The sequence below is a fragment of the Nycticebus coucang genome, chromosome 4 (assembly GCF_027406575.1).
Source record: "Nycticebus coucang isolate mNycCou1 chromosome 4, mNycCou1.pri, whole genome shotgun sequence".
NCBI lineage: Eukaryota > Metazoa > Chordata > Mammalia > Primates > Lorisidae > Nycticebus > Nycticebus coucang.
Window position 1 is genome coordinate 25,428,622 of NC_069783.1, and position 26,484 is coordinate 25,455,105.

Genomic DNA, 26,484 nt, shown 5'->3' on the forward strand with positions numbered 1-26,484 from the left:
AGTACAGCCACTGATGTTTTCAGGTTTCCCTGGTGGTGCCGGCTCTCACCGCGCGGCCCCGCCGGCCCCGCCCCTTACGTGCACGGCCCCGCCTGGCGCCGCCGCAGTCCGCGCTACTGAGCGCGCCCGAGGCTTGTGCTCTGAGGCTTGCGCCTTTTCTCCCGCGCCCGCGCGGTTAGCCACGTGGAGCGACTCCGGAGCGCCGTCCTCACGTGGTTCCAGTGGAGTTCCCGAGCTTCCCTCTTCTCCGTACTCGCCCCTGCCTCTTGAGCTGCGTTCCCATGGCGGCCCTAGTGTTGGAGGACGGGTCGGTCCTGAGGGGCCAGCCCTTTGGGGCCGCTGTGTCGACTGCCGGGGAAGTGGGTAAGCAAGCTGGGCCAGGCTGCCGACTTCATCCCACTCTCTGATGCCCCTCTCTGCCCAGCCTTCCCCGTCCAGACCCCGCCATTTTCCCGCCTGCACACTCCCTCGTCCCCATTTGGTGCCTATGGCCCCAGCCCCTTTCATCACAACCAAGGCAGCATCCACCGGGTCATGCTCATTACACAGGGCAGTGTTTCCAAGGGTGCCCTGCTTTTTTCTTGCAGTGTTTCAAACCGGCATGGTCGGCTACCCCGAGGCCCTCACCGACCCGTCCTACAAAGCACAGATTTTAGTGCTCACGTATCCTCTGATCGGCAACTATGGCATCCCCCCAGATGAATCGGATGAGTTTGGTCTCAGCAAGGTAGCCACACCCAGTGCTTTCTCTGTATTCCTTTTCAGATCACTAACTGTTAGTGACTTGAGAGACATTGACACCCTGCTGGGCATCCTGGAGAAAACAAAGATACCCAAATGATTAGTACTCAGTTGACTAGTTAGGCTGGGGTTGTTAAGTACCTTGAGAGGCACAGAGTGTTGGAGGCCTCAGAGGAGAGAGCTATTCCCTTTGTAGGAGAATCAAGGCTCTAGACATAGTTGAGTGTATTGTGTATGTAGTGAAGGCAGGGATCAAGGAAAGTGGCAAGAAGTGTAATGGAACAATGTCCAGTTTGTTAGGAATGCAGAAGTCATGAGAAAAAAAGCCTGCAGGCAGATTAGATACAGCAAGCATGGAGGGACCAATCCAGAGGCTGAGCTCAGTTTGGTAAAGAACATTGAAGGTTTTTTTTAGCAGCAGAACCATGTGATGGGAGCAGTGCTTCAGGACTACACAAATTAGCAGGAAAGAGTCTGGAAACTATAAGGTCACACATTTCTCAGTGACAGTGCCTACAAAACCAGTGACATAGTCATCTACTGTAGACCTACTTGGATTGCCTAGTCTGATTTTCTGCTTTTCAGTCCTATTCTTAGCTCTGGGCAAGAAAACTGTTTTCTCCCATAGTGAGATTTCCTGTATTGCTTCCCCTTTGGAATTTGGACACTAAGTTGCCCTCTGAGAGTTCAAGTAATAAAATAAATCAGCCTGAGGTAACTCAGGTAATAGTAGAAGTCACTGTAGCCTAGCTGCAGTATTTTTCAAAACTAGTTTTATCTGGATTGCAGACATTCTGGGTCTTTATTTTTTTTTTTTTACTTTTTAAAGTTTTTGAGACAGAGTCTCATTTTGTCACCCTTAGTAGAGTGTCATGGCATCATAGCTCACAGCAACCTCAAACTCCTGGACTCAAGTGATCTTGCCTCAGCTTCCCAAGTAGCTGGGACTACAGGCTCCTGCCACAGCACCCATCTATTTTTTAGAGACAGGATCTCACTCTTGCTCAGGGTAGTCTTGGAACTCCTGAGCTCATGTGATTTGCCTGCCTCAGCCTCCCAGAATGCTAGGATTACAGGCGCAAGCCACCTTGCCCAGCCTCTGGGCCTTTAGTTCTTAATGTGCCTTCCTGGTCACCATAACCTTGGGGACAGAAACTTCTGGATGAGGAGCTCATTTATCATTCCTGGAAAGGAATTTATAAATTCACTGTAAACCTGTCAGTACACTACATTCTGGTTTCTAATGCAATTACCTCATAAATCTAGTTAACATATATCAGTCATCAGCTTCATCAACTCTAGGCGTACTAACAAAATAGAGTTTATAAAACTAAAATTGAAACCCTGGTGGGACCAGAGTGAGCGAGGCCTCCTAGAGCCACTGGCCAAGCACTGAAGCTATTGTAGCACATGTGCTGTATGTGTACTTGAACATGAGCAGATTACTCCACTTGGCCAGACTGAGATTGAAAGACAGTCTCAACATGTATGTTCTTTAAACCTTTCACAACTGAGATGAATGTTATTTAAATATACCACTCCCAGGCCAGGTGCAGTGGCTCATACCTGTAATCCTAGACACTCTGGGAGGCTGAGGCAAGTGGATTGCCTGAGCTCATGGGTTCAAGACCAGCCTGAGCAAGAACAAGACCCTGTCCCTAAAAATAGCTGAGCATTGGGGGTGGTTCCTGTAGCTCAAGGAGTAGGGCTCTGATCCCATATGCCAGAGGTGGCGCGTTCAAACCCAGCCCTGGCCAAAAATCACACACACACACACACACACAAAATAGCTGAGCATTGTAGCAGGCGCCTATAGTCCCAGCTGCTTGGGAGGCTAAGGCAAGAGGATCTCTTGAGCCCAAGAATTTGAGGTTGTTGTGTGCTGTGATGCCACAGCACTCTACCAAGGGCAACAAAGTAAAACTCTTATCTCAAAAAAATAAGTAAATGAATAAATATACCACTCCCAGGCCAGGCGTGGTAGCTCATGCCTATAATCCTAGTACTCTGGAAGGCCAAGATTACCTGAGCTGAGGAGCTTGAGACTGGCCTGAGCAAGGGTGAGACCCCTTCTCTAAAACTAACCAGGTGTTGTGTAGTCCGAGGTACTTGTTAGGCTAAGGCAAGAATATCACTTGAGCCCAAGAGTTTGAGGTTGCTGTGAGCTATGATCTCATGACACTATCAAGGGCGACAAACTAAGACTCGGTCTCAAAAGTAAGTAATTATACTGCTCCCTCCCACATAAACTTTCTGTTTAGTTATTAAATGCTTGCCTGTCTATTGAGTAACAAGTTTATATTACCTTTTTAAAATGGTAATCCCAAATGAAATTTAGGGGAATCTAATTATGCCTAGTATTAAACCTTGAACCTTTATTTTTTTAATTTAGTAATATATACCTACATGTATTTTATCACTCTCTATATCTTATTTATCACACTCTGATAACTTATTTATGTGTTAACTCGCTAATTTTCTAGCTCCCTATATCAGAAATTAACATCCTGGAGACAGAGGTCTCATCTTGCTTACTACTCACACACTGCCTGCACCTAGTAGGCACTCAGTGAATATCTGTTGGCTGACACCATATGCCTAGCTTTTGAGACATTCACCATATGCCTTGCTCTTGAGGCATTTGTGGCAGAATGGCACATAACATATTCATATACAAAGTAAATAGCAATAAAGAGGTGGAAATTAAGTATTAAAGTGAGGTCTAAGCTGCAATGAGTGAGCAGAGGGGGCTTTGCAGAAAAAGGGATTTGCAATCTCAGTTTTGGATAGTGTCATTTTTAGTTAACAGCCAGGCACCCTGGGCCCATGTCATTCAGTGAAACTGAATATAGGGTTCATGGCCACATAGTAGAGGGAAAACGCTATAAAGAGATGTTGTCCTTGAATTCCTCATGGATCTCCTTTCATCTGCAGTGGTTTGAATCCTCGGGGATCCATGTGGCAGGACTGGTGGTGGGAGAGTGCTGCCCCACACCCAGCCACTGGAGTGCCACTCTTACCCTGCATGAGTGGCTGCAGCAACATGGCATACCTGGCCTGCAAGGTATGGTGACAAACACAGGCATGGCTGGGCACAGCACAACATGCGTACATGGAAAGAATCAAGGTTTCTGTAGTGTTGGGGACCTGAGTCTAAGGTTGTCATAGAAGGTTTAGATTAGAGTCAGGGGCTGGAAGAAAGAACTGAGCTATTGTTCAGTTGGAAAATTTTCAGTATAGAAATGAGTAAATAGTATGATGAACCCTTAGCTTCCATTATCATCAACTAAGGGCTGACCTTAATTTCATCACTACCACTACTACCACCCTAAATTATTTTGAAGTAAATCTCAGATGTCATATCATTTCATCCACAAGTAGCTGAATATCTGCAAGAAAGGATATTTTAAAACTATGACAACAACATTGAAAATACAGGGTTCTTGGGATTTGAAAAAATATGGCCGCAGTAATGTCTTGCATTTAAAAAATAATAGTTCTTTATTAAATATCCAAGCAATTTTTTCACTTTCCCCAATTATCTAAATTGTTTTTTTTTTTTGAGACATCTCACTTTGTTGCCCTCAGTAGAGTGCTATGGCATCACAGTTCACAGCAACCTCAAACTCTTGGGCTCAAACGATTCTCTCACCTCAGCCTCCCAAGTAGCTGGGACTACAGGCACCCGCCACAACGCCCAGCTATTTTTAAAGATGAGGTCTCACTCTTGCTTAGGCTGATCTTGAACTGGTGAGCTCAGGCAATCCACATGCCTTGGCCTATCAGAGTACTAAGATACAGGCATGAGCCACCACGCCTGGCCACAATTATCTGAATTTTGATTTGACGGTTCTAAGCAAAGTTTATAGGTTATATTTAGTAGATATACCTCTAATCTATGGACTGTGAACCTACCTGATAAAAACAGATCATTTTTCCTTAGGAGTATCTCATAGTCGGCCAGGCATGGTGGCTCACACCTGTAATCCTTACATACAGGGAGGCCGACACAAGTGTATCGCCTGAGCTCGAGAGTTTGAGACCAGCCTCAGCAAGAGTGAGACCCTGTCTCTATTAAAAATTGTTGTAGCAGGTACCTATAGTCTCAGCTAATGGGGAGGCTGAAGCGAGAGGATCGCTTGAGCCCAAGAGTTTGAGGTTGCTGTGAGCTGTGACACCATGGCACTCTACCCAGGACCACAGAGTGAGATTCTCTCTCTCTCTCGGGGAAAAAAAAAAATTACCCTATAGTTTACTTTTTGATTACATGCTTGTGGGCAGGGGTTCTCAAACTGCGGCCCGCAGGCCACATGAAGCGGTGTGATTATATTTGTTCCCGTTTTGTTTTTTTACTTCAAAATAACATATGTGTAGTGTGCATAGGAATTTGTTCATAGTTGTTTTTTTTTTTTTTAGACTATAATCCGGCCCTCCAACAGTCTGAGGGACAGTGAATTGGCCCCCTGTTTAAAAAGTTTAAGGACGCCTGATTTAGTGTGTTCTTTTTTCCCCTTGATATTATTTTCTGTAAATGGTTCAATTCGGTTCTGATATTTTTGGCAAGAATAATCCACGGTGGTGTACTTCCATCAGGATGGTTCTGGATTGTGATGCCTATAGAATAGCTGTGTATGACTCAGACCTTTGGAATGGAAGTGGTTTGATAGGGTAACCTCATGCATGACTGAGCTGGTGGAGTGTGATCTCTGAAGCTATGCTGTTTTTTTTTTTTGTTTTTGCTATGCTGTTTTTGACAGGAGTGGACACTCGGGAGCTGACTAAGAAGTTGCGGGAACAAGGGTCTCTGCTAGGGAAGCTGGTCCAGAATGGGACAGAGCCTTCATCCCTGCCATTCTTAGACCCCAATGCCCGCCCCCTGGTGCCAGAGGTCTCCATTAAGGTACAGAGGTAGAGTGGGAGAATATTTCAAGCTGTAGCACAATAGTCATATTCTGCCTACAACAGGGGTGAACACTTGAGGGAGAATTAGAGTCCTCTAAGATAAGAGTTGGTGTGGGCATATCTTTTACCCACTGATAACAGCTACCAGCTATTGCCCTGTATTCTTTTATTCTTCAGACTCCACAGGTATTCAATGCAGGGGGTATACCTCGGATCCTTACTTTGGACTGTGGCCTCAAGTATAATCAGATTCGATGCCTCTGCCAGCGTGGGGCTGAAGTCACCGTCGTACCCTGGGACCATGCATTAGACAGCCAAGGTGAGTAGCATGAGCCTATCCAGGACCTCAGACAAAATTTTGGGGTAGAGATTTGTCCCTTGGTCCAGTTGCTAAGTCAGTATGAGTTGCAGTGAAGAAGATAAAGATCAGGACTTAGGCTTTCATGGGAAAGGCTGCAGTTGTGTCTTCTCTATTTGAAATGCTGGTTTTGACCTCATCTTTTCTGCCCACTCCAGAGTATGAGGGTCTGTTCCTAAGTAATGGCCCTGGTGACCCTGCCTCCTATCCTGATGTTGTATCCACACTGAGCTGTGTCTTATCTGAGCCTAATCCCCGACCTATCTTTGGGATCTGCCTGGGACACCAGCTATTGGCCTTAGCCATTGGGGCCAAGACTTACAAGATGAGGTGGGACTTGTGGGGACCAGAAGGGGCTCACATGTGGGACAAGAGGGGTAGGGTGTCTTGGAGATGGGAAGGAAGTTAGTATCTATTAGTGTTGAAACAGGAGTGGGGCTAGAGAGGATTGTGAGATCAGCAAGGGCTGGGATTGGTGCAGTGGTGAAGAGAGGGCAAGACAGGCCTGTGATTCAGCATGCTTCCATCTCCAGATATGGGAACCGAGGCCATAACCAGCCCTGCTTGCTGGTAGGCTCTGGGCGTTGCTTTCTGACATCCCAAAACCATGGGTTTGCTGTGGAAACAGACTCACTGCCAGCAGGCTGGGTTCCTCTCTTCACCAATGCCAATGACCGTTCCAATGAAGGCATTGTACACAGCAGCCTGCCTTTCTTCAGGTGAGCGATTCTAGCAGGGTGACTGGGTCTGTGTAGCTTTGAAGCCCCATGGGCCTTGAAGATGTAAAAGTAAAGTACAGCAATGGACCTACTCTTCTGTCCCAGTATGCACCTGTGTGGCTGCCAGTGTCAGGCTAGTGCCCATAGTAGGTTTGGTAATCCTGTCTCTTCAACAGTGTCCAGTTTCACCCAGAGCACCAAGCTGGCCCTTCAGATATGGAAATGCTTTTTGATATCTTTCTGGAAACTGTGAAAGAGGCCACAGCTGGGAACCCTGGTGGCCAGACAGGTAAGCCCCTGGGTAGAACTGGACTATGGACCTAAAAACAGGGATGGCACTGGAAGGGCATAAGATAGATATGCCCCAGCCATTCGTGTGTACAGTAGAACCTCTGTAAGTTGACCACCCAAGGGACTATAAAAAACTGGTCAACATAAGGAACTAGGCCACTGTACTGGTACGTACATGTGGTACACGTCCGGTCTGTGAAAATTAGGTCACCTTAAGGAGGTGGTCAACTATGGAAAGTCTATTGTATTTGGGAAGTTATAGATAAGGGGATAGGTAGAGAGAGTAGGGGTGACCAAGCCAAGATAGTTTATGCTTCTTCTGTTGAAAGGGAACTCCAGTGTCACGAGGTTTTTGTCCTCCCCTGGCTACTCATTTGATCCATGATTTGTTCTAGAGTCCTCTGAAAGTAAGGAGGGTTTATCCAGGTGATTGCTAGGTCCTGCTCTAACATTGTATCAATTTTCTTTGTTCCACAGTTCGTGAGCGGTTGATAGAGCGCCTCTGTCCCCCTGGGATTCCCACCCCAGGCTCTGGGCTTCCACCACCAAGAAAGGTTCTGATCTTAGGTTCAGGGGGCCTCTCCATTGGCCAAGCTGGGGAGTTTGACTACTCAGGTTCTCAGGTAAGGCATGTCCATGCAACACTTCAAGGTATGGATGACCTTCAAGAATGGTTGGAGTGTTAGGAGAGGGCGGAGGCATGAACATTGGTTGTGAGGAGGAAATGAAGCAGGAGATCTGGGGGGGATGTACAGGAAGATGAAGTGATAAGGAATAGAGTCAGTTATTAGGGACCATGCGTACAGGAGAGTACGAAGACTGTCTGCAATCTTGCTTCTGCAGTAGAGGCTGAGATGTCATTCTTGTCCTTTTAGGCAATTAAGGCCCTGAAGGAGGAAAACATCCAGACATTGCTGATCAACCCCAATATTGCCACAGTACAGACCTCCCAGGGGCTGGCCGACAAGGTCTATTTCCTTCCTATAACACCTCATTATGTAACCCAGGTATGACCGGAGTAAGGCTGAGCTGAGAAGGGGCTTGTGGTGGGCAGGGGGGTATTTAGTGGTCACTCTGGTTTTCCAAATGTCTTTGATCCACTCTCTACCCCTAAAGTCTTAATGCCTGTTACTCCTTTCTCCCTCCTCAGGTGATACGTAATGAACGCCCAGATGGTATATTACTCACTTTTGGGGGCCAAACTGCACTGAACTGTGGTGTGGAGCTGACCAAGGCCGGGGTGCTAGCTCAATATGGGGTTCGGGTCCTGGGCACACCTGTGGAGACCATTGAGCTAACTGAAGATCGGCAGGCCTTTGCTGCCAGGATGGCAGAGATCGGAGAGCACGTGGCCCCCAGCGAGGCGGCACATTCTCTTGAACAGGTTTAAGGGGTGGTTGGGTAAAGGTAGAATGGTGTTATTTTGTTCATATCTTATTTTCTCTGGGTCTAGGCAGCAGGAGGTGACCAGTTCATCTCTTTTACTCATTGTAGGCCCAGGCAGCCGCTGAGCGACTTGGGTACCCTGTGCTGGTGCGTGCAGCCTTTGCCTTGGGTGGTCTGGGCTCTGGCTTTGCCTCCAACAAGGAGGAACTCTCTGCTCTTGTGGCCCCAGCTTTTGCCCATACTAGCCAAGTGCTAGTAGACAAGTCCCTGAAGGGATGGAAGGAGATTGAATATGAGGTGGTGAGAGACACCTATGGCAACTGTGTCACTGTGAGTGATTTGGTGGCAGGGGGTGGGGGGCGTGGGAGGAGGTGGTGCAGGAGAATTGTGTGAGGCAATGTGAACTTTTAGAAGAACAGAGTCCGAGGCTAAGGTCTGTGAGGGTTCTGTGTCCCTCAGATCAGATTAGGTACAGCCCCAAAGGTAGCAGGACCCTGGGATGTGACCTTTCACCTTTCCTATTGCCCTTGACAGTGACCTCCATGGCACCCCCCTTCGCAGGTATGCAACATGGAGAACTTAGACCCACTAGGTATCCATACTGGTGAGTCCATAGTGGTAGCTCCAAGCCAGACACTGAATAACAGGGAGTACCAGCTACTGCGGCAGACAGCCATTAAGGTGACCCAGCACCTGGGAATTGTTGGCGAGTGCAATGTGCAGTATGCCCTGAACCCTGAGTCTGAACAGGTAAGACTCTAAGCCTTGGAGCTGATATTCTAGTTATTATTTCTTTCGTAGTTTTTAGGCGTCAAGGTTAAGAAGTCCTTTTTTCCTGTAAGCCCTAAAGTAAAAACTGTGTTTATCTTTGCTAGGGTTGGGCTTTGGGAAGGGCTTATTTTCTCTATTAGAGATTTAGACTGGGTTTTCTAGATAGGTCAGATACCTGTTGACTCTCTTACTTTATTCTTCCTCTGTGCAGTATTATATCATCGAAGTGAATGCCAGGCTGTCGCGCAGCTCTGCACTGGCTAGCAAGGCTACAGGCTACCCACTGGCCTATGTGGCAGCCAAGCTGGCTTTGGGCATCCCTTTGCCTGCGCTCAGGTATGAGGGTGGAGGAGAAACCACAGTGATAAGGAAGTGTGGAGCCAAAGAAAATACTCATGGGACAGGGAATATGGAAAGGATGTTGACCTGGATTTATGGGGATGACGAGAGCTATCGGAGAGCTCACCCTTTTTGCCCTCCTTTTTGTCCTGGCATTCCTACCTGCTGGTTCCCAGGAACTCTGTGACAGGGGGAACAGCAGCCTTTGAACCCAGCTTGGATTATTGTGTAGTGAAGATTCCTCGTTGGGACCTCAGCAAGTTTCTGCGTGTCAGCACAAAGATCGGGAGCTGCATGAAGAGCGTAGGTGAGAATCATACCACAAATTATTCCCGTGGGTCCCACCAGGACCAAGGATCTCAAATGTCAGGGTTCCCTGCTGTAGTTTTTAACATCCCATATTAGCAGCTGCTTGGAAACGTGATCTCTAAGAGCTACTAGAGAAGTTTCAGACTAAGCTAGGCCTCCTCATTAGAGCAGGTTGGGCATCAGGAATCTACATTTGCATGTAGAGTTGAAGTTCTAGGACAGGGTGCATCCATCAGACTGTCTTATCTCATGTTTTACAAATAAGTAAGCTGAGGTGCCCACTGGAAGAAAGTGGCAGAGAACAGAGCTAACAAAACTGTGGCTAGACCTGGTTCCTGGGGCTGCCTCTCCTCTGTTCCCCTACTTTGCCTGCTGTGTGAAACCAGTTCCATGGAACTCCACCCACAGCATTTCGTCCTCATGGCATTTTGCCCATGGCTTCATCAGTGGGTTTTTAATGCCAGTGACATTTTGTTCCCTGTGTTCCTTAAATACTGATGTCTCAGGGAAACAGTTACTGCCTGTTTTCCTGTGAATCCTCTAAATCCAAGTAAGCACAGTGGTAGTCATTATTAGCAAATCTCTTCCTGTGGCACTTTTTACTTTGGCCACTAAATGAAATATTTTTTAACATGATGTTAAGATCAGAGCAGGGCATCAGAGATCTTTTTGATAACAAGAAAATATATTAGTAAATAATGAATGAGTGTAACAGTTACCCACCAAGCAGTGGTAGAGCAGAGCATGTTGAAATTGAGTTAATAGGCTTTTTTGTGGTGTCCCTTTAGTTGCCTCAGACTATCCTTTAAGGCATTTAAACCAAAAGAAGAGTACATTTACCAGAAAAAGTGCTCCCAGTTGAATGGATAAGAGGGTTTCATTATGCTTTAAATTTCCACTTAGAGCAGTAAGTCAGTCTATGCTCAAATATTATTTCAGAATTTTTAGAAAACCTACAAGACTGCCAAGCTGTTCCTTCTGGAGATGAATTTCTGTTATATGAAAATTAGAATAAACATGGGAATGAAGCCATAATTAAATTGTGGCTAAAAGAAGTGAATTGAAAATAGGACAATCAAAGATTGATTGCAAGATGAGGCATTTAAATGTTTAAATCTATTCAGTTGTTCTTGGAATGTGATCTTTTTTGCTAACTTTTTGTAACTTTTATTATATAAATAAGATATGCAGGCCGGGCACAATGGCTCATGCCTATAATCCTAGCACTCTGGGAGGCCAAGCTGAGTGGCTTACTTGAGCTCAGGAGTTTGAGACCAGCCTAAGCAATAGCAAGATGCCATCTCTACTAAAAATAGAAAAACTAAGACAACAGGATCGCCCGACCCCAGGAGCTTGAGGTTGCTGTGCGCCATAAGGCCATGGCACTCTACTCAGGGCACGAGAATGAGACTCTGTCTCAAAATTAAATAAATAAATAAGATACACAAATCATTGAAAAATGAGAAAAGATAGTTTAATCAAAGAAAAATAATCATCCATAATCCTGCCATACAGAATTGATTAATTTGGCTACATATAGATTATTGCAGAAATTTTCTGCGTCTTTTTTTGTGACAGGGTCTTGCTTTATCACCTGGGCTAGAATGCAATGGTGTCATCATTATTGACTGCATCTTCACACTCCTGGGCTCAAGTGATCCTCCTGCCTCTGTCTCCCAAGTAGCTAGGATTACGGGTGTTCATCACCATGCCCAGCTAATTTTTCTATTTTTAGTAGAGATAGGGTCTCAATCTTACTTAGTCTGGTCTCAAATTCTTTTTTTGTTTTTGTTTTGTTTTTGGTGAGACAGTCTCACTATGTCACCCTCAGTAGAGTGCCGTGGCATTATAGCTCACAGCAACCTCAAACTCTTGGGCGCAAGCAATTCTCTTGCCACAGCCTCCCTTGTAGCTGGGACTAAAGGCACCCGCTACAACGCCGTACATTATTGTTGTTTATTCATTTGGCAGGCGTGGGCCGGGTTCAAACACACTAGCCCCAATGCATGTGGCCAGCAACCTAACCGCTTAGTCTCAAATTCTTGGCCTCAAGTGATCTTCCTTTGTTAGTCTCCCAAAGTACTAGGATTGCAGGCATGAGCCACCATACCCAGCCCTTAACTACAGAAATGTTCTAGATGTACAATATGAGTGTATTTGGTTTCTCTTTGTTTTTTTTTTTTTTTTTGCAGGCTTTGGCCGGGGCCGGGTTTGAACCGGCCACCTCCAGCATATGGGGCCAGCGCTCTAATCCTTTGAGCCACAGGCACTGCCCTGGTTTCTCTTTTTTAATAAATCCCAAGGTAAAATGTTTTAAAGTATAACCACAGTAGGGTGACGCCTGTGGCTCAAAGGAGTAGGGCGCCGGCCCCATATGCCGGAGGTGATGGGTTCAAACCCAGCCCTGGCCAAAAACTGCAAAAAAAAAAAAATATATATATATATATAAAACCACAGTACAAAATTCATAATTCACTTCATTAACTCCACTATTAGCATCTTGTTTTAAAATTCTTTTTAAAGAAATGTAAATGTTAGGTTTGTAAGCAGAAAAATACAATTGGTAAGAAACACTTGAAGCCTCTAGTATAAATGGTCAGAGGATATGAATAAAATTTTACAGAAGAGGAAATCAAAAAAAAAACCTGGAAAAAGAAAAATTTCCTCTTGTTAGCAAATAGAAGTCTAGTTAAAATGAGATTGTTTTTCCTTATTAATAAAAATCATCTAAGATGATTATGCTCACTTCTTAGAATGTTGGTTAAACTTAGGCTTTGTATTATAAATTTAGTACAAACTTCTATAAAGCACTTAGCACTTAACAAGGGCCATAAAATTTGTTTTACCTATTGACCCTACACTTCTGGAAATTTGTTGTAAGAGATAATCGGCTGGGCTCAGTGGCTGAAGTGAGAGGATCACTTGTGGCCAGAAGTTTGAGACCAGCCTAGGCAATGTAGTGAGACCTCATCACTACAAAAAGTTTTAAAAATTAGCCAAACATAGTGGCTCATGGCTTTAACCCCAGCTTCTTGAGAGGAGGAAGGATCACTTGAACTCAGGAATTTGAGGCTGGGGTAAACTAAGATTGTGCCACTGAACTCCAGCCTGGGCAACAGAGTGAAACCCTGACTCTTAAAAAAAAAGGTAATCCAGTGGCTCGGCACTTGTGGCTCAGGCAGCTAAGGCACCAGCCATATACACCTGAGCTGGTGGGTTTGAATCCAGCCCAGGCCCGCCAAACAACAATGATGGCTGCAACCAAAAAATAGCCAGGCGTTGTGGCAGGCACCTGTAGTCCCAGCTACTTGGGAGGTGGAGGCAGGAGAATCGCGTGAGCCCAGGAGTTGGAGGTTGCTGTGAGCTGTGATGCTGCGGCACTCTACCCAGGGCGACAGCTTGAGGTTCTCTCAAAAAAAAAAAAAAAGAAGAAGGTAATCCAAAACAGAAAATACTCAACAGCCTCACTTAAAATAATTAACACTTGAAAAGCAAACTTCCTTCAGGAAGTTGGCAGTTAAATTATAATAAATCATGCAGGAATTATGCTGATGCTGATGACGTCACAGCAATATGGGAAGATGTATATAATGAGAGAAAAAGTGGGTAGAAATTGTATGTATGCTGTGTTCGTGTAAATTAAGATTTCTCAATAGTAAAACACTGAATCCCACCAGCATGAGACTTGCTTTGAGAATCTTCCAGAGTCTTGACTGTAAACCATAGGCATTATGGGCCTCCCTCACTCTTTCTACCTCCAGGCCCTCAGTCCTTCCTTCCTCTTCCTCTAGGTGAAGTCATGGGCATTGGGCGTTCATTTGAGGAGGCCTTCCAGAAGGCCCTGCGCATGGTAGATGAGAACTGCGTGGGCTTTGATCACACGGTGAAGCCTGTCAGTGATATGGTAAGCAACTCCCCTCCCCCAGCCCCAACACACCTACAATAAACCCTGCTTCTCTCTTCCTCCAGGCTGTGAGCTTATCACTAGTAACACTTGCAGCAGTCATCATTGGGCATTTGCTGTATTTCCACTTCACTGAGAATTTTGTAGTGTTGTGTCATTTGTCATTATTCAGAAATGTATCATTACACTTGTTTTTACCGCTAAGGAAAGCTAGACCTAGAGAGTTTACGGAAATCTCTCAAAGTCACAGCCAGTGCCAGGATTTGTATCTAGGTTTTAGCAACCGCAGAGCCTATCTATACTCTGGCATACAGCTTCCCTTCTTAGGACAGTGGTAGCCACTTATGCTTTTAGGCTTTTGTAGATGCTGGCAGTAGGTTGGGAATATTTTTGCTTCACATTCTGACATCTCCTACCTTGGCACAATACTTTTGTATCTGTTTGCACTCTCCTCGTCAGGAGTTGGAGACTCCAACAGATAAGCGGATCTTTGTGGTGGCAGCTGCTCTATGGGCTGGTTACTCAGTGGATCGCCTGTATGAGCTCACACGCATTGACCGCTGGTTCCTGAACCGAATGAAAGGCATCATCACACACGCCCAGCTGCTGGAGCAGCACCGTGGACAGCCCTTGCCCCCAGACCTGCTGCATCGCGCCAAGTGCCTTGGCTTCTCAGACAAGCAGATTGCCCTTGCCGTTCTGAGGTCAGAGATGGCGGTGAGGGCCTCGGGCTGAGAATTGGGGGGGCAGAGAACCTTTGGACCAGTAAGGGGTCCTTGGAAGGGAGGGAGGGGGGAGCTTTAGAGGCTTTTGACCTTTGTCTCTGGGATATTTTCCTCTCTTATCCCTGCCCTGTGCTCTCACCCCTCTATCAGTTTCTATCCTGTTCCCAGAGCCTATGTTTTGACCTTTATTCTCCTTTAGCACAGAGCTGGCTGTTCGCAAGCTGCGGCAGGAATTAGGAATCTGCCCAGCGGTGAAACAGATTGACACCGTTGCTGCTGAGTGGCCAGCCCAGACAAATTACCTGTACCTGACATATTGGGGCACCACTCATGACCTCACCTTTCGAACACCTCATGTCCTTGTCCTTGGCTCTGGTGTCTACCGTATTGGCTCTAGTGTGGAATTTGACTGGTGTGCTGTGGGCTGCATCCAGCAGCTCCGAAAGGTGAGGGTTCCCCTTTCGTCCCAATTTCTCTGCTATTCTGTTCAGCTTTAGCAATTGCCTGGTACTCCTTACTGATTGCCACCCCTTCCTTCTCTCATAGAGCTTTGGTTTAGGGGTACCCCTCTTAGGCCATCTCTAATGCCCCACACAGTGCACGAATCTCCTTCCTGACACTGTGTGCCTACTTCCCTCCTAAGGCAGATGTCCTGTGCAGCTATTTCAGGCCAGGCTGGGCTAATATTCTCTGAAGTAGGGGCTTTGGCTTAATTTCTCTGGGATCTTTCTCTCACTTGATTGTGTTCTGCTCCCTACTGCAGATGGGATATAAGACCATCATGGTGAACTACAACCCAGAGACAGTTAGCACCGACTATGACATGTGTGATCGACTCTACTTTGATGAGATCTCTTTTGAGGTAAGAAGAATGAGCACTGCCTGGTAGCCTGGATGGCCAGGATTGAGCAGGACTGGCTGTCTGACCTCAGATTCTTTGGGGCTTGGCATGGGAGGCAGGGGACCAATAAACAAGAAGGCATATGTCCCTGACCCCTTTTGTTGTAACCACTTGTTTCTCCCCCTGCACTGTGTAGGTGGTGATGGACATCTATGAGCTGGAGAACCCTGAAGGCGTGATCCTATCCATGGGTGGGCAGCTGCCCAACAACATGGCCATGGCTTTGCACCGACAACAGTGCCGGGTGCTAGGCACCTCCCCTGAAGCCATCGACTCAGCTGAGAACCGTTTCAAGTTCTCTCGTCTCCTGGACACCATTGGTATCAGCCAGCCTCAGTGGAGGGAGCTGAGTGACCTAGAGGTGGGCTGGGGCCTGGTGGGAGACCTGAAGCCTGAGTAATGTTCAGGAGTAAATGTAAACAACCCAGCTAAGCTCCCTGCTTCCTGCAGTCTGCTCGCCAGTTCTGCCAGACCGTGGGATATCCCTGTGTGGTGCGCCCCTCCTATGTGCTAAGTGGTGCTGCTATGAATGTGGCTTACACTGATGGGGACCTGGAGCGCTTCCTGAGCAGTGCAGCAGCTGTTTCCAAAGAGCACCCTGTGGTCATCTCCAAGTTCATCCAGGAGGCCAAGGTGAGAAGCTGTAGGCAAAGAACTCTGAGAGCACCCTCCCAACCTCAGAGGAGACGCTGTTCCTCCAGAATTTTAGGCACAGTGGGTTTTGTGGGAGCTGTTAAAGGAAAGAAGCTTCCTAGGGCAAGTGGGAGAAAAAAGTGGCCCTTGCCCTATACCACACTGCCCATGCTTCCCCCCACCAGGAGATTGACGTGGATGCTGTGGCCTGTGACGGTGTGGTGGCAGCCATCGCCATCTCTGAGCATGTGGAGAATGCAGGTGTTCATTCAGGTGATGCCACACTGGTAACCCCCCCACAAGACATCACCCCCAAAACCCTGGAGCGGATCAAAGCTATCGTGCATGCTGTGGGCCAGGAGCTACAAGTCACAGGACCCTTCAATCTACAGCTCATTGCCAAGGTAATAAGACTAAAAGGGCCCAGCTCCTACACATTCTGTGTTGGCCACAGTGCCGTCAGGCTCTGACCTATATCCTGCCCTCATCTGAATAGACAGGAAAGCTGGAAGGAAAGGGCCATAACTAGAGCCCACAGTGTTGTTGGGGTTTGTGACAGTGACCCTGAACCTTGTTCAGTTACCCACAGACTGGAGAAGGAGGGGAAGATTCATGTTCAATGGAGTAGTTGCCAGCCTGGGCAAGGGCTGACCTATCCTTCTCTGCCCCAGGATGACCAGCTGAAAGTTATTGAATGCAATGTGCGTGTCTCCCGCTCCTTCCCCTTCGTCTCCAAGACACTGGGCGTAGATCTAGTAGCCTTGGCCACGCGGGTCATCATGGGAGAAGAAGTGGAACCTGTGGGGCTCATGACTGGCTCTGGAGTTGTGGGGGTAAAGGTAAGAAACCCATGGGGTTAACAGAGAAAGAGTTGGGGGGAGCTCATTGCCCACATGGTTGTCAGTCAACATGTAGCAGGCACCAGCTGCAGGGCATTGCCCAACCATGAAGGTGACAAGGTAGTCTTTGTCCCATAGGAGCTTACATACACTATGGGAGGCAAGAGAAGTTGGATCTAAAAGTAGCTTTGGCATGGAACAGTCTGATGAAACTACGTATCCAAGGTATAAACAAAATACTACAGGAGTTTAGTATAAGAGAAGCCACTTCCAAAAGAGGCGCCCTGAAAAGGCTTGAGAGAACAGGAGGTGGTGCTTGGATTGAGTGATGAAGAGTGGTTAGGATTTTTTTTTTCTTTGATATAGGGTCTCATTCTGTTGCTCTGGGTAGAGTGCAGTGACATTATCATTGCTCACTGCAACCTCAAACTCCTGGACTCAAGGGATATGTTTGCCTTAGCCTCCTGAGTAGTTGGGACTACAGACCTGTTCCACCACACCCAGCTGATTTTTTTTTTTATTTTTTGTAGATATAGGATCTTGCTACGTTGCCTAGGCTGGTTTTGAACTCCTGGCCTCAAAAGCTCCTCCCACCTTGGCCTCCCAAAGTGTTAGGATTACAGGCGTGAGCCACCATGCCACCAGCCTGGTTTGGTTAGGATTTTTTTTTTTTTTTAAGTAATACTCGGCATTTTATTTATTTTTTCTTTTCCTTTTTTTTTTTTTTTTTTTTGTTGCAGTTTGGCCGGGGCTGGGTTTGAACCCGCCACCCTCGGCATGTGGGGCCAGCACCCCACTCACTGAGCCACAGGCGCCGCCCTATTTTTATTTTTTCAAGACAGAGCCTCAAGCTGTCACCCTGGGTAGGGTGCTGTGGCATCACAGCTCACAGCAACCTCCAACTCCTGGGCTTAAGCGATTCTCCCTCTGTCTCCCAAGTAGCTGAGACCACAGGTGCCTGCCACAATGCCTGGCTATGTTTTGGTTGCAGCCGTCATTGTTTGGTGGGCCAGGGCTGGATTCGAACCCGCCAGCTTGGGTGTATGTGGCTGGCGCCTTAGGCGCTGAGCCCTGGTTAGGATTTTTGATTTACAGAGCTTGTAGGTCAGAGCACAGCTTAAGCAGAACCTGAGAGTGGATCCACAGTGTGTTTGGGAAGCAGTGGGACACACGGAGAATACTGGCCAGAGGGCAGGTGACCTTTCTGTTCATGTGTGCCCTCCAGTGGCCCTCTCTCTTCCATCTGCTCACTCAGGTGCCTCAGTTCTCCTTCTCCCGCCTGGCGGGTGCTGACGTGGTGTTGGGTGTGGAAATGACCAGCACTGGGGAGGTGGCTGGCTTTGGGGAGAGTCGCTGCGAGGCCTACCTTAAGGCCATGCTAAGCACTGGCTTCAAGATCCCCAAGAAGAATATCCTGCTGACCATTGGCAGCTATAAGGTACTGGAGTCCAGAGAGGGTTGCCTGGGTGACCTTGGTGCTTAGACTGGGGCTAACCTTGAGGTGGAAGGCAGGAGAAGCTCAATCTCATCATCCTTCTGCTTGCTTCTAGAACAAAAGTGAGTTGCTCCCAACTGTGCGGCTGCTGGAGAGCCTGGGCTATAGCCTCTATGCCAGTCTGGGCACAGCTGACTTCTACAATGAGCATGGTGTTAAGGTACAGGACTTTGCAGCCCACTCTGCCACTGCCCTTCCCCAGGATGATGAAAACATTGCTCCAAAGACTTCTTTCTCCGTTCCTCTGCTTTTGTTACTACTTTTGTGATAGATAGTGTATATTCCACATAGAACAAGTAGAATGTATGGAAAAGCAAAGAGAAAAAGAAAGCCTTACAATTTTTCTACCACCTTCCTGAGTTTCATCTGTGTGTACTTGTGTGAGCTCATACTGCATATGGTGCTTGGTGACCTAATCTTATTTGACACAGTGTAGACATCTGTCCTGTCAAGAAATACACCTTGCTAATAACAAATAGAGGGAGCTCCTGGTCCTCACCATACAGATCATTGGTCTCCTGACCTTGACTCTGGGTCGGTAGGTAACAGCCGTGGACTGGCACTTTGAGGAGGCTGTGGATGGTGAGTGCCCACCACAGCGAAGCATCCTGGAGCAGCTGGCTGAAAACCACTTCGAGCTAGTAATTAACCTGTCCATGCGTGGGGCTGGGGGCAGGCGGCTCTCCTCCTTCGTCACCAAGGGCTATCGTACCCGGCGCCTAGCTGCTGACTTCTCTGTGCCCCTCATCATCGATATCAAGTGCACCAAACTCTTTGTGGAGGTAACTGAGCCCCAGGTGCTGAGGGGAAGCCAGCCAGTGATGATGGGAAGAGGAGTAGAGAGACTCTTGGGGTTTGGGAAATTGCAATGTAGAGCAGCCATGCTGATGAAGGTCTCTGGCTACAGAGGGAGGGAAGGTGGGCATGGAGGGTGCAGAGCCTGGTTTGTGGAAAACCCAATCCTACCTACAACTCTCTTGCCTTAAATCAAAGTTAACCATGCTTTCCACTCACAGGCTCTAGGCCAGATTGGGCCAGCCCCTCCTTTGAAGGTGCACGTTGACTGTATGACTTCCCAAAAGCTTGTGCGACTGCCTGGTAAGTGCATCTTTTGAGAGAACTTGGTTTCTGGACACTGGTAGCAGCTGGCATAGAGACTCTCAGTGAGGTGAAGGATGGCTGGGGACCCACTCTGCCATGGGCTGCAGAGACGACTATAAAACAGAATCTTTCGACATCCTTCATGTTTCTAAATCTTCCTCTAATCTTGCTGCCCCATGTTCTCCCAGGATTGATTGATGTCCACGTGCACCTGCGGGAACCAGGCGGGACACACAAAGAAGACTTTGCCTCAGGCACAGCTGCTGCCCTGGCTGGGGGTGTCACCATGGTGTGTGCCATGCCTAATACCCGCCCCCCCATAATCGATGCCCCAGCTCTGGCCCTGGCCCAGAAGGTGAGCCACTGTGCTTTTGCTTCATGCTATCAAGGACCCACATGCACCACTAGCCCACCCTTGCCTCCCTGGGCCCTTTTCCTCTGCCCCTTAGCATGGACCTAGGACACAGATGCCAGGCTGGCCTACGTGGATGTGGATGCCAACAAGCTTTATCTTGTATGCACCCCCTCCAGCTGGCAGAGGCTGGCGCCCGCTGTGACTATGCTTTATTCCTTGGGGCCTCATCTGAAAACGCAGGGACCCTGGGCAGTGTGGCTGGGTCTGCAGCTGGGCTGAAGCTCTACCTCAATGAGACTTTCTCTGAGCTGCGGCTGGACAGTGTGGCCCAGTGGATGGAGGTACGGAGTGTGCATGTGGGTGGGGGTAGGGATCATGCACGAGGCAGGAGGCCACCACCTAGATCTCCTATCTGGAGGGCCCCTCCCTAAGTGGGCTGACGGCAATGAGGGTTCAGGGGAGCACCTGAGTGCTGTGGACCCTAACAAGGATGGACAGTCAAAAGCTCTGCACACTCCCTTATTAATTCTTTCTGCCCCCAGCACTTTGAGACATGGCCATCCCATCTCCCCATCGTGGCCCATGCAGAGCGGCAGAGTGTGGCCGCCATCCTCATGGTGGCCCAGCTGACCCAGCGCTCAGTGCACATATGTCACGTGGCACGGAAGGAGGAGGTGAGAGTGTGCCAGCAGCCCCAGTTCCCCTGTTGCTTTCCCAGTAACACCAAAGGTCAGGGTAGGCCTTGTGGGCAGGAGAACTTTGAGCCGGCACCCTTGCCCTTGTGTGTCTGCCTTCTTCCCAGCAGGTATACTGGCCAAGGGGACTTTGTGGGGCAGAGCATATGAGACATCTCCCTACTCTTCTTCCTAGATCCTGCTGATTAAAGCTGCAAAGGCCCAGGGGGTACCAGTCACCTGTGAGGTGGCACCCCACCACTTATTCCTAAGCCAGGAGGACCTAGAGCGCCTGGGGACTGGGAAGGGGGAAGTGCGGCCCAAGCTTTGCTCCCGCCAGGACATGGAAGCCCTGTGGGAGAACATGCCTGTCATCGACTGCTTCGCCTCAGACCACGGTGAGAGGACCCAGCATGTCCCACAAGCTGTGGGGCAGCCCCAGCAAGATAATGGGAAGTGGGCCAGGACTCTAGACTCCAAGAGGACAGGGTGTTGATTTGTGTAGGACTCTAACCTCTAAGACAGTGCCTGGTCTGTGAAAGAATGAATAAGTGATGAGTAAAGTTATAAATGGGAGAATATATGGGTAAAAGTGTGGGCCCCAGAAGATGGCAGCAGTCCTGTTGCCCTAGCTTCCAATTCCCAGAGAAAATGAGCATTGGTATTGGTAGTGAGTATAATGAGGTAGCTGGAAGTATAATACTGGGGCGTGTGACTTCTCAGATGTGAGTGTGGTGGGTCTGAAAGGTAACGGCTTTCTTTCTCCTAGCCCCCCATACCTTGGAGGAGAAATGTGGACCCAAGCCTCTGCCTGGCTTCCCAGGGCTAGAGACCATGCTGCCACTGTTGCTGACAGCTGTCAGTGAGGGCCGGCTCAGCCTGGATGACCTGCTGCAGCGCCTGCACCATAATCCTCGGCGCATCTTTCACCTGCCCCTACAGGAGGATACCTATGTGGAGGTGTGGGGATGAGGGCCAGAGCGGGTGGGAGACTCCCCAGCTCCAGATCTGTTCCCTGGCATGGCCTTTCCCTAGCCATGATGCTCTGTGCAGGTGGACCTGGAGCATGAGTGGACAATCCCCAGCCACATGCCCTTCTCAAAGGCCCACTGGACACCCTTCGAAGGGCAGAAGGTGAAGGGCACCATCCGGCGTGTGGTCCTACGAGGGGAGGTTGCCTATATTGATGGACAGGTATGTGAGTGGCCCCGGCCTGATCTCAGTAGTGATCTCTTCCATGCGACTTCATTTTTTTTCCCTGCCTAGCACTTCTACATGGTACCACTGCCCCTCCAGCTGCTCTGTGCCCAGGGCAGGGGAGAGGGCATAGCTCTCCACAGCATTTCTGGTTTGGCTGGCATCTGCTCCTTCAGGACCCCAGTGTGGCTCTTTTCCCCCCATTGCCTTGTGTCATTATCTGTCTACAGGTTCTGGTGCCTCCAGGCTATGGACAGGATGTACGGAAGTGGCCTCAAGGAGCTGTTCCCCCGCCCTCAGCTCCTGCCACCAGTGAGATAAACACGGTATCCACGCTGAGGGTCTGTGGTTGGCTGGGTGTGTGCCGAGGGGCAGGAACAACAGCTTGAACATTTTCACTGGTGGTTCAGGGGCAAAAGGTGCTACACTAGACAGTTGAAATCACCACCTACCTCTCTGTGTACTGCAAAACACAGTAACTCCATTCTCGAGGTTGTGAGCAGCACAAGCCCATTGTCAGTCCAACCATAGTAATTGTCTGGGGCCCTGTCAGTGGTGGGCACATACTTGTAAGAGACCTATTGACAACATACTGGAAGGATGGAGCTGAGGGGAGATAATGTGGAGTGGAATCCATGTGGACAAGGAGCACTTAGGCTTTTACTGAGGGATTAAATTTGAAGTGGGGTTGGGTTACTTGTCAAAATGCTGGGTCAATGTTATCACTCCAGACACCTGAAAGGCCTCGCTGGGGCATCTCAGGACTTCCTGATGGCCGGTTCCACCTGCCACCCCGAATCCACCGTGCCTCCGACCCAGGTCTGCCAGGTAAGAGGGGAAATTCCTGTGACTTGTGTAGGGACAGGGTCCTCTTCCTCTTAGTACTTCTTTTTCATCCACTTACCCTGTCCTTCTCTCCATCCTTCATCCTAGTCTGATCTGCTGTACTCTCCTTTGCCTAAATAAGTCTCCCCAGCGTGAGTAGACATCCCAGTGTCTCACAGGCCCTTTTTTGTTGTGGGCAGCTATGTTCCTCCGCCTGGGAGCTGGGATCCCATGGGGCAGCAGAGCGTGGGGTAAATCCAGGTTGTTGGTTGGTATGAGTCTGGCTGTTCCTCTTGCCTAGGATCCTTTTACCAACTGGGATATCCCCGGGAGGGGACCCTGCTCCCACACAACACAGCCCCTGTGGGAAATCTCACGTCTGTCCCCAGAGCTGCTGCAGTCCTTCCTATCCTCCCCTAACCTGCTGTCATTACTGTGGTGTGCATCGGTTTAACATATACACTGTGACCCAGCATTCCTGGGAATATGGGATCTCTTTCCAAACCTCAGCCACAAACTACATCTAACCTGTTGCCCTGTTTGCAGCTGAGGAGCCAAAGGAAAAGTCCTCTCGGAAAGCAGCTGAGCCAGGTAAGAGGCTCTGCCCTAACACACACTCACCTTGGGGACTTCTGTGATCTGGCCTGGGTTGGAAGAACCCTCTGACCAGCTTCTCCTACTCCGTCCCCCATTGCAGAGCTGATGGGAACCCCTGACAGCACCTGCCACCCTCCACCACCAGTACCTAGACAGGCATCACCCCAGAACCTGGGGACCCCTGGCCTGCTGCATCCTCAGACCTCACCCCTGCTGCACTCGTTAGTGGGGCAACATATCCTGTCCGTTAAGCAGTTCACCAAGGACCAGGTACCTGGGGTGGGGAGGATGGGATACCCAGAGTTTTGAAAGTTGGGGCTGGGACCTCTGGGAGCCGCTCACTGCCTTCCCAGCTGAAGTGGGGTCTTTCAGATGTCTCACCTGTTCAATGTGGCACACACACTGAGGATGATGGTGCAGAAGGAGCGGAGCCTCGACATCCTCAAGGTCAGCATCAGGGCCTGGGGGCTGAGGATTTTGTGGCTGTGACAGGGCAGGCCTGTGCATTGGTCAGAGTGGCTCTTCGTCCCCTGTCTTTCCCTCCTCAAAACAGGACATAGCTGACTGGGGAGGCTCTGGGCATCAGCCCACTCGTGGGACTGTGTGATCTGTGCTGATGTAGTCAAGAGAGAGCTAGTGTATATCCTCACAGGCCACTCACACCACCATACCTTTCTGGAAAGAGAGCCTTTAGCTCACAGTGATGCTAATAGAGAAAATGTCAAGGCTTTGACAGGTCACAGGAGGTTTGGGTAGAGATGGGTGCTGGCCTGTGTGCTCCCCGAGGTGAAGATGCACGCGCACACCTTCCACCTTGCCCTCTCCCCAGGGGAAGGTCATGGCCTCCATGTTCTATGAGGTAAGCACACGGACCAGCAGCTCCTTTGCAGCAGCCATGGCCCGGTTAGGAGGTGCTGTGCTCAGCTTCTCGGAAGCCACTTCCTCTGTCCAGAAAGGCGAGTCCCTGGCTGACTCCGTGCAGACGATGAGCTGCTATGCAGACGTTGTTGTGCTTCGGCACCCCCAGCCTGGAGCAGTAGAGGTGAGGCTGGCCTGTGTGCTGATGGGGTTGATAAGGCTGAACTCAGGGACATCAGGTCCCTTCTGCCCACATTTTCAGTGATTGCAGGTCTTGGGTTGGGCCAGAAGAGTGAGACTGAGGCAGGGAGGGGCTGCAGAAGATAGGGTTTTACTTCCTTGTCCCTTTTTTCCCAGTTGGCAGCCAAGCACTGCCGGAAGCCAGTGATCAATGCTGGGGATGGCGTTGGAGAGCATCCCACCCAGGCCTTGTTGGACATTTTCACCATCCGTGAGGAGCTGGGGACTGTCAATGGCATGACGGTGAGGTTGGTGGCAGGCATGGGGAGCCCTGCCAGAGGAAGGTTTGGAAGAACAGGCAGTTACGAAGTGGTTTCTCCAGTCCAGGACATGCTGCATCAGGGAGGCCCAGATCCTGCTTCTCAGGCTTTTTTTTTTTTTTTTTTTGTAGAGACAGAGTCTCACTTTATGGCCCTCGGTAGAGTGCTGTGGCCTCACACAGCTCAAGTGGTAGTAAGGGGCCAGGTGCAGTGGCTCGTGCCTGTAGTCCTAGCTACTCCCATAGTCCTGTACTCTGGGAGGCCAAGACTGGTGGATCACATGAGCTCAGGAGTTTGAGATCAGCCTGAGCAAGAATGAGAGCCTATCTCTACTAAAAGTAGAACAATTAGTTGGGCATTGTGGTGGGAACCTGTAGTCCCAGCTACTCAGGAGCTGAGGCAGAAAGATCGCTTAAACCCAGGAGTTTAAGGCTGACAGTATGGCCACTCTATCCTGGGCAAGAGTGAGACTCTGTCTCAAAAAAAAGAAAAAAAGTAAAAGAAAGGGCACTCAGTCTGGGGTCCCTGTGGTGATTGGATTCCTTCCTAGATCACAATGGTGGGTGACCTGAAGCATGGACGCACGGTGCATTCCCTGGCCTGCCTGCTCACTCAGTACCGGGTCAGCCTGCGCTATGTGGCTCCTCCTAGTTTGCGCATGCCATCCACTGTGCGGGCCTTTGTGGCCTTCCGTGGCACCAAGCAGGTGAGACTCACAGCCCAGCCAGAGGTTGTGGAGGTGGATTGGGCAGTCGGCCCAGCACTGCATTCACTGTGGCTGTACCTCATCCTCCAGGAGGAATTTGAGAGCATTGAGGAGGCACTGCCCGACACCGATGTGCTCTACATGACTCGAATCCAGAAGGAACGATTTGGCTCTACCCAGGAGTATGAGGCTGTGAGTGCCAAGCTTGCGGAAGGGCTGGAGCAAGAGGGCAGGAAGGCTGGGCAACCGGGCTGGGTCAGAGATGTTTAAGCCTCGGGCCCCTCTGTTGCCATAGGTGTGTATGGGTGTGGAGGGGTTGGAGCCCAGACTGTGTCCTCTGTAGCCACCCCTGTGCCAAGGCACTAATGAGGACCCCATCTGCCTTTCAGTGCTTTGGTCAGTTCATCCTCACTCCCCACATCATGACCCGGGCCAAGAAAAAGATGGTGGTGATGCACCCAATGCCTCGTGTCAACGAGATAAGGTGATGCAGCATCAAATTTGGAGACTTCCTTAGGACTGGCTGTAGAGAGGGGACAGGCCATTGTTGGCTGCATGGTAACTCTTTTTCTTCTTTTGCAGTGTGGAGGTGGACTCAGACCCCCGAGCAGCCTACTTCCGCCAGGCTGAGAATGGCATGTACATCCGCATGGCTCTGTTGGCCACTGTGCTGGGCCGTTTCTAGGCTCTGGCGTCTTAGCCTCTTTTCTTCTGGCCCAGCTGCTGGGCAAGGAATGCAGTGCCCCCCACAGGGGCAGCACATTCAGTAGGTACTCTGTCTCTGTGAAGAATAATGTCTAGATTATTCATACATGAAGACCGTGCTTCAGGCCCTGGGCTGGAGCTCTCTAGCATGGGGCTGAAACCTCAGATACTGGGGCCCAGTCTGCTCCATCTTCATACTTGCACCTTGAGTCTGTACAGTCACTTTTCTACTGATTTAATAAACAGCTGAGCTGTCTCCTCCTTGTGAATTTCATGCTTTTAGCATGGGGTGCTGAGTGTAGTAGAATTCTTTTAAAAAATGGGACAGATTCCCAAATGACAAGTGCAGCATCACTGAGCAGGTCTGTGGCTCTGGCTACGGCTGAACATAAGCTCAGCATTCTCAGAGCCAAGGTCCTTTTGGACCCCTGCAGGAGCATGTTATTTTGTTGGTGTTCTCTGAGTCCTGGGTTACACTGGTACCAGAGCTCAGCTTCAGACTCTAGCTAGTGTCCAGCCCCCACTTCCTCAGTTAAGTTGCTCTCAGAGTCCTGACAGTTTGCCTTCTTCCCAGACATCAAAAGGGTGCCCAAGTGTGGTGAAAGGAAGACGGCACCCTGGTCTGGTCTGATGAAGTTAATTATCTTCTAGGC

General features: G+C 49.2%; 1 protein-coding gene across 3 annotated transcripts; it reads left to right on the forward strand.

Moving 5' to 3' along the window:
* The first annotated feature begins 106 nt into the window (after positions 1-106).
* Positions 107-26,096, forward strand: CAD (carbamoyl-phosphate synthetase 2, aspartate transcarbamylase, and dihydroorotase). Of its 3 annotated transcripts, XM_053588049.1 has the most exons (44): positions 107-363; positions 588-727; positions 3,676-3,805; positions 5,499-5,641; positions 5,821-5,962; positions 6,160-6,331; positions 6,535-6,720; positions 6,897-7,009; positions 7,489-7,634; positions 7,887-8,018; positions 8,162-8,395; positions 8,506-8,727; positions 8,959-9,147; positions 9,380-9,504; positions 9,684-9,814; positions 13,608-13,720; positions 14,180-14,424; positions 14,645-14,891; positions 15,209-15,307; positions 15,483-15,707; positions 15,797-15,979; positions 16,165-16,383; positions 16,651-16,818; positions 18,074-18,256; positions 18,369-18,473; positions 18,856-19,095; positions 19,330-19,411; positions 19,603-19,769; positions 19,946-20,110; positions 20,312-20,443; positions 20,640-20,841; positions 21,213-21,403; positions 21,497-21,637; positions 21,871-21,966; positions 22,372-22,468; positions 23,012-23,056; positions 23,163-23,332; positions 23,435-23,509; positions 23,892-24,104; positions 24,278-24,403; positions 24,971-25,126; positions 25,217-25,318; positions 25,516-25,610; positions 25,709-26,096. In XM_053588049.1, the coding sequence occupies exons 1-44, from the start codon at positions 282-284 to the stop codon at positions 25,809-25,811; spliced, it is 6,672 nt and encodes a 2,223-aa protein (XP_053444024.1). In that variant the 5' UTR covers positions 107-281; the 3' UTR covers positions 25,812-26,096. The 3 variants fall into 3 exon arrangements, 2 of the variants coding, with proteins under 2 accessions (XP_053444024.1, XP_053444025.1); XR_008379512.1 differs by lacking the exons at positions 23,435-23,509; positions 23,892-24,104; positions 24,278-24,403; ... (2 more) ...; positions 25,516-25,610; positions 25,709-26,096 and adding an exon at positions 22,574-22,617 and having other exon boundaries at positions 116-363; positions 23,163-23,200; XM_053588050.1 differs by lacking the exons at positions 23,163-23,332; positions 23,435-23,509; positions 23,892-24,104; ... (3 more) ...; positions 25,516-25,610; positions 25,709-26,096 and having other exon boundaries at positions 116-363; positions 22,574-23,050.
* Positions 26,097-26,484: the final 388 nt, after the last annotated feature.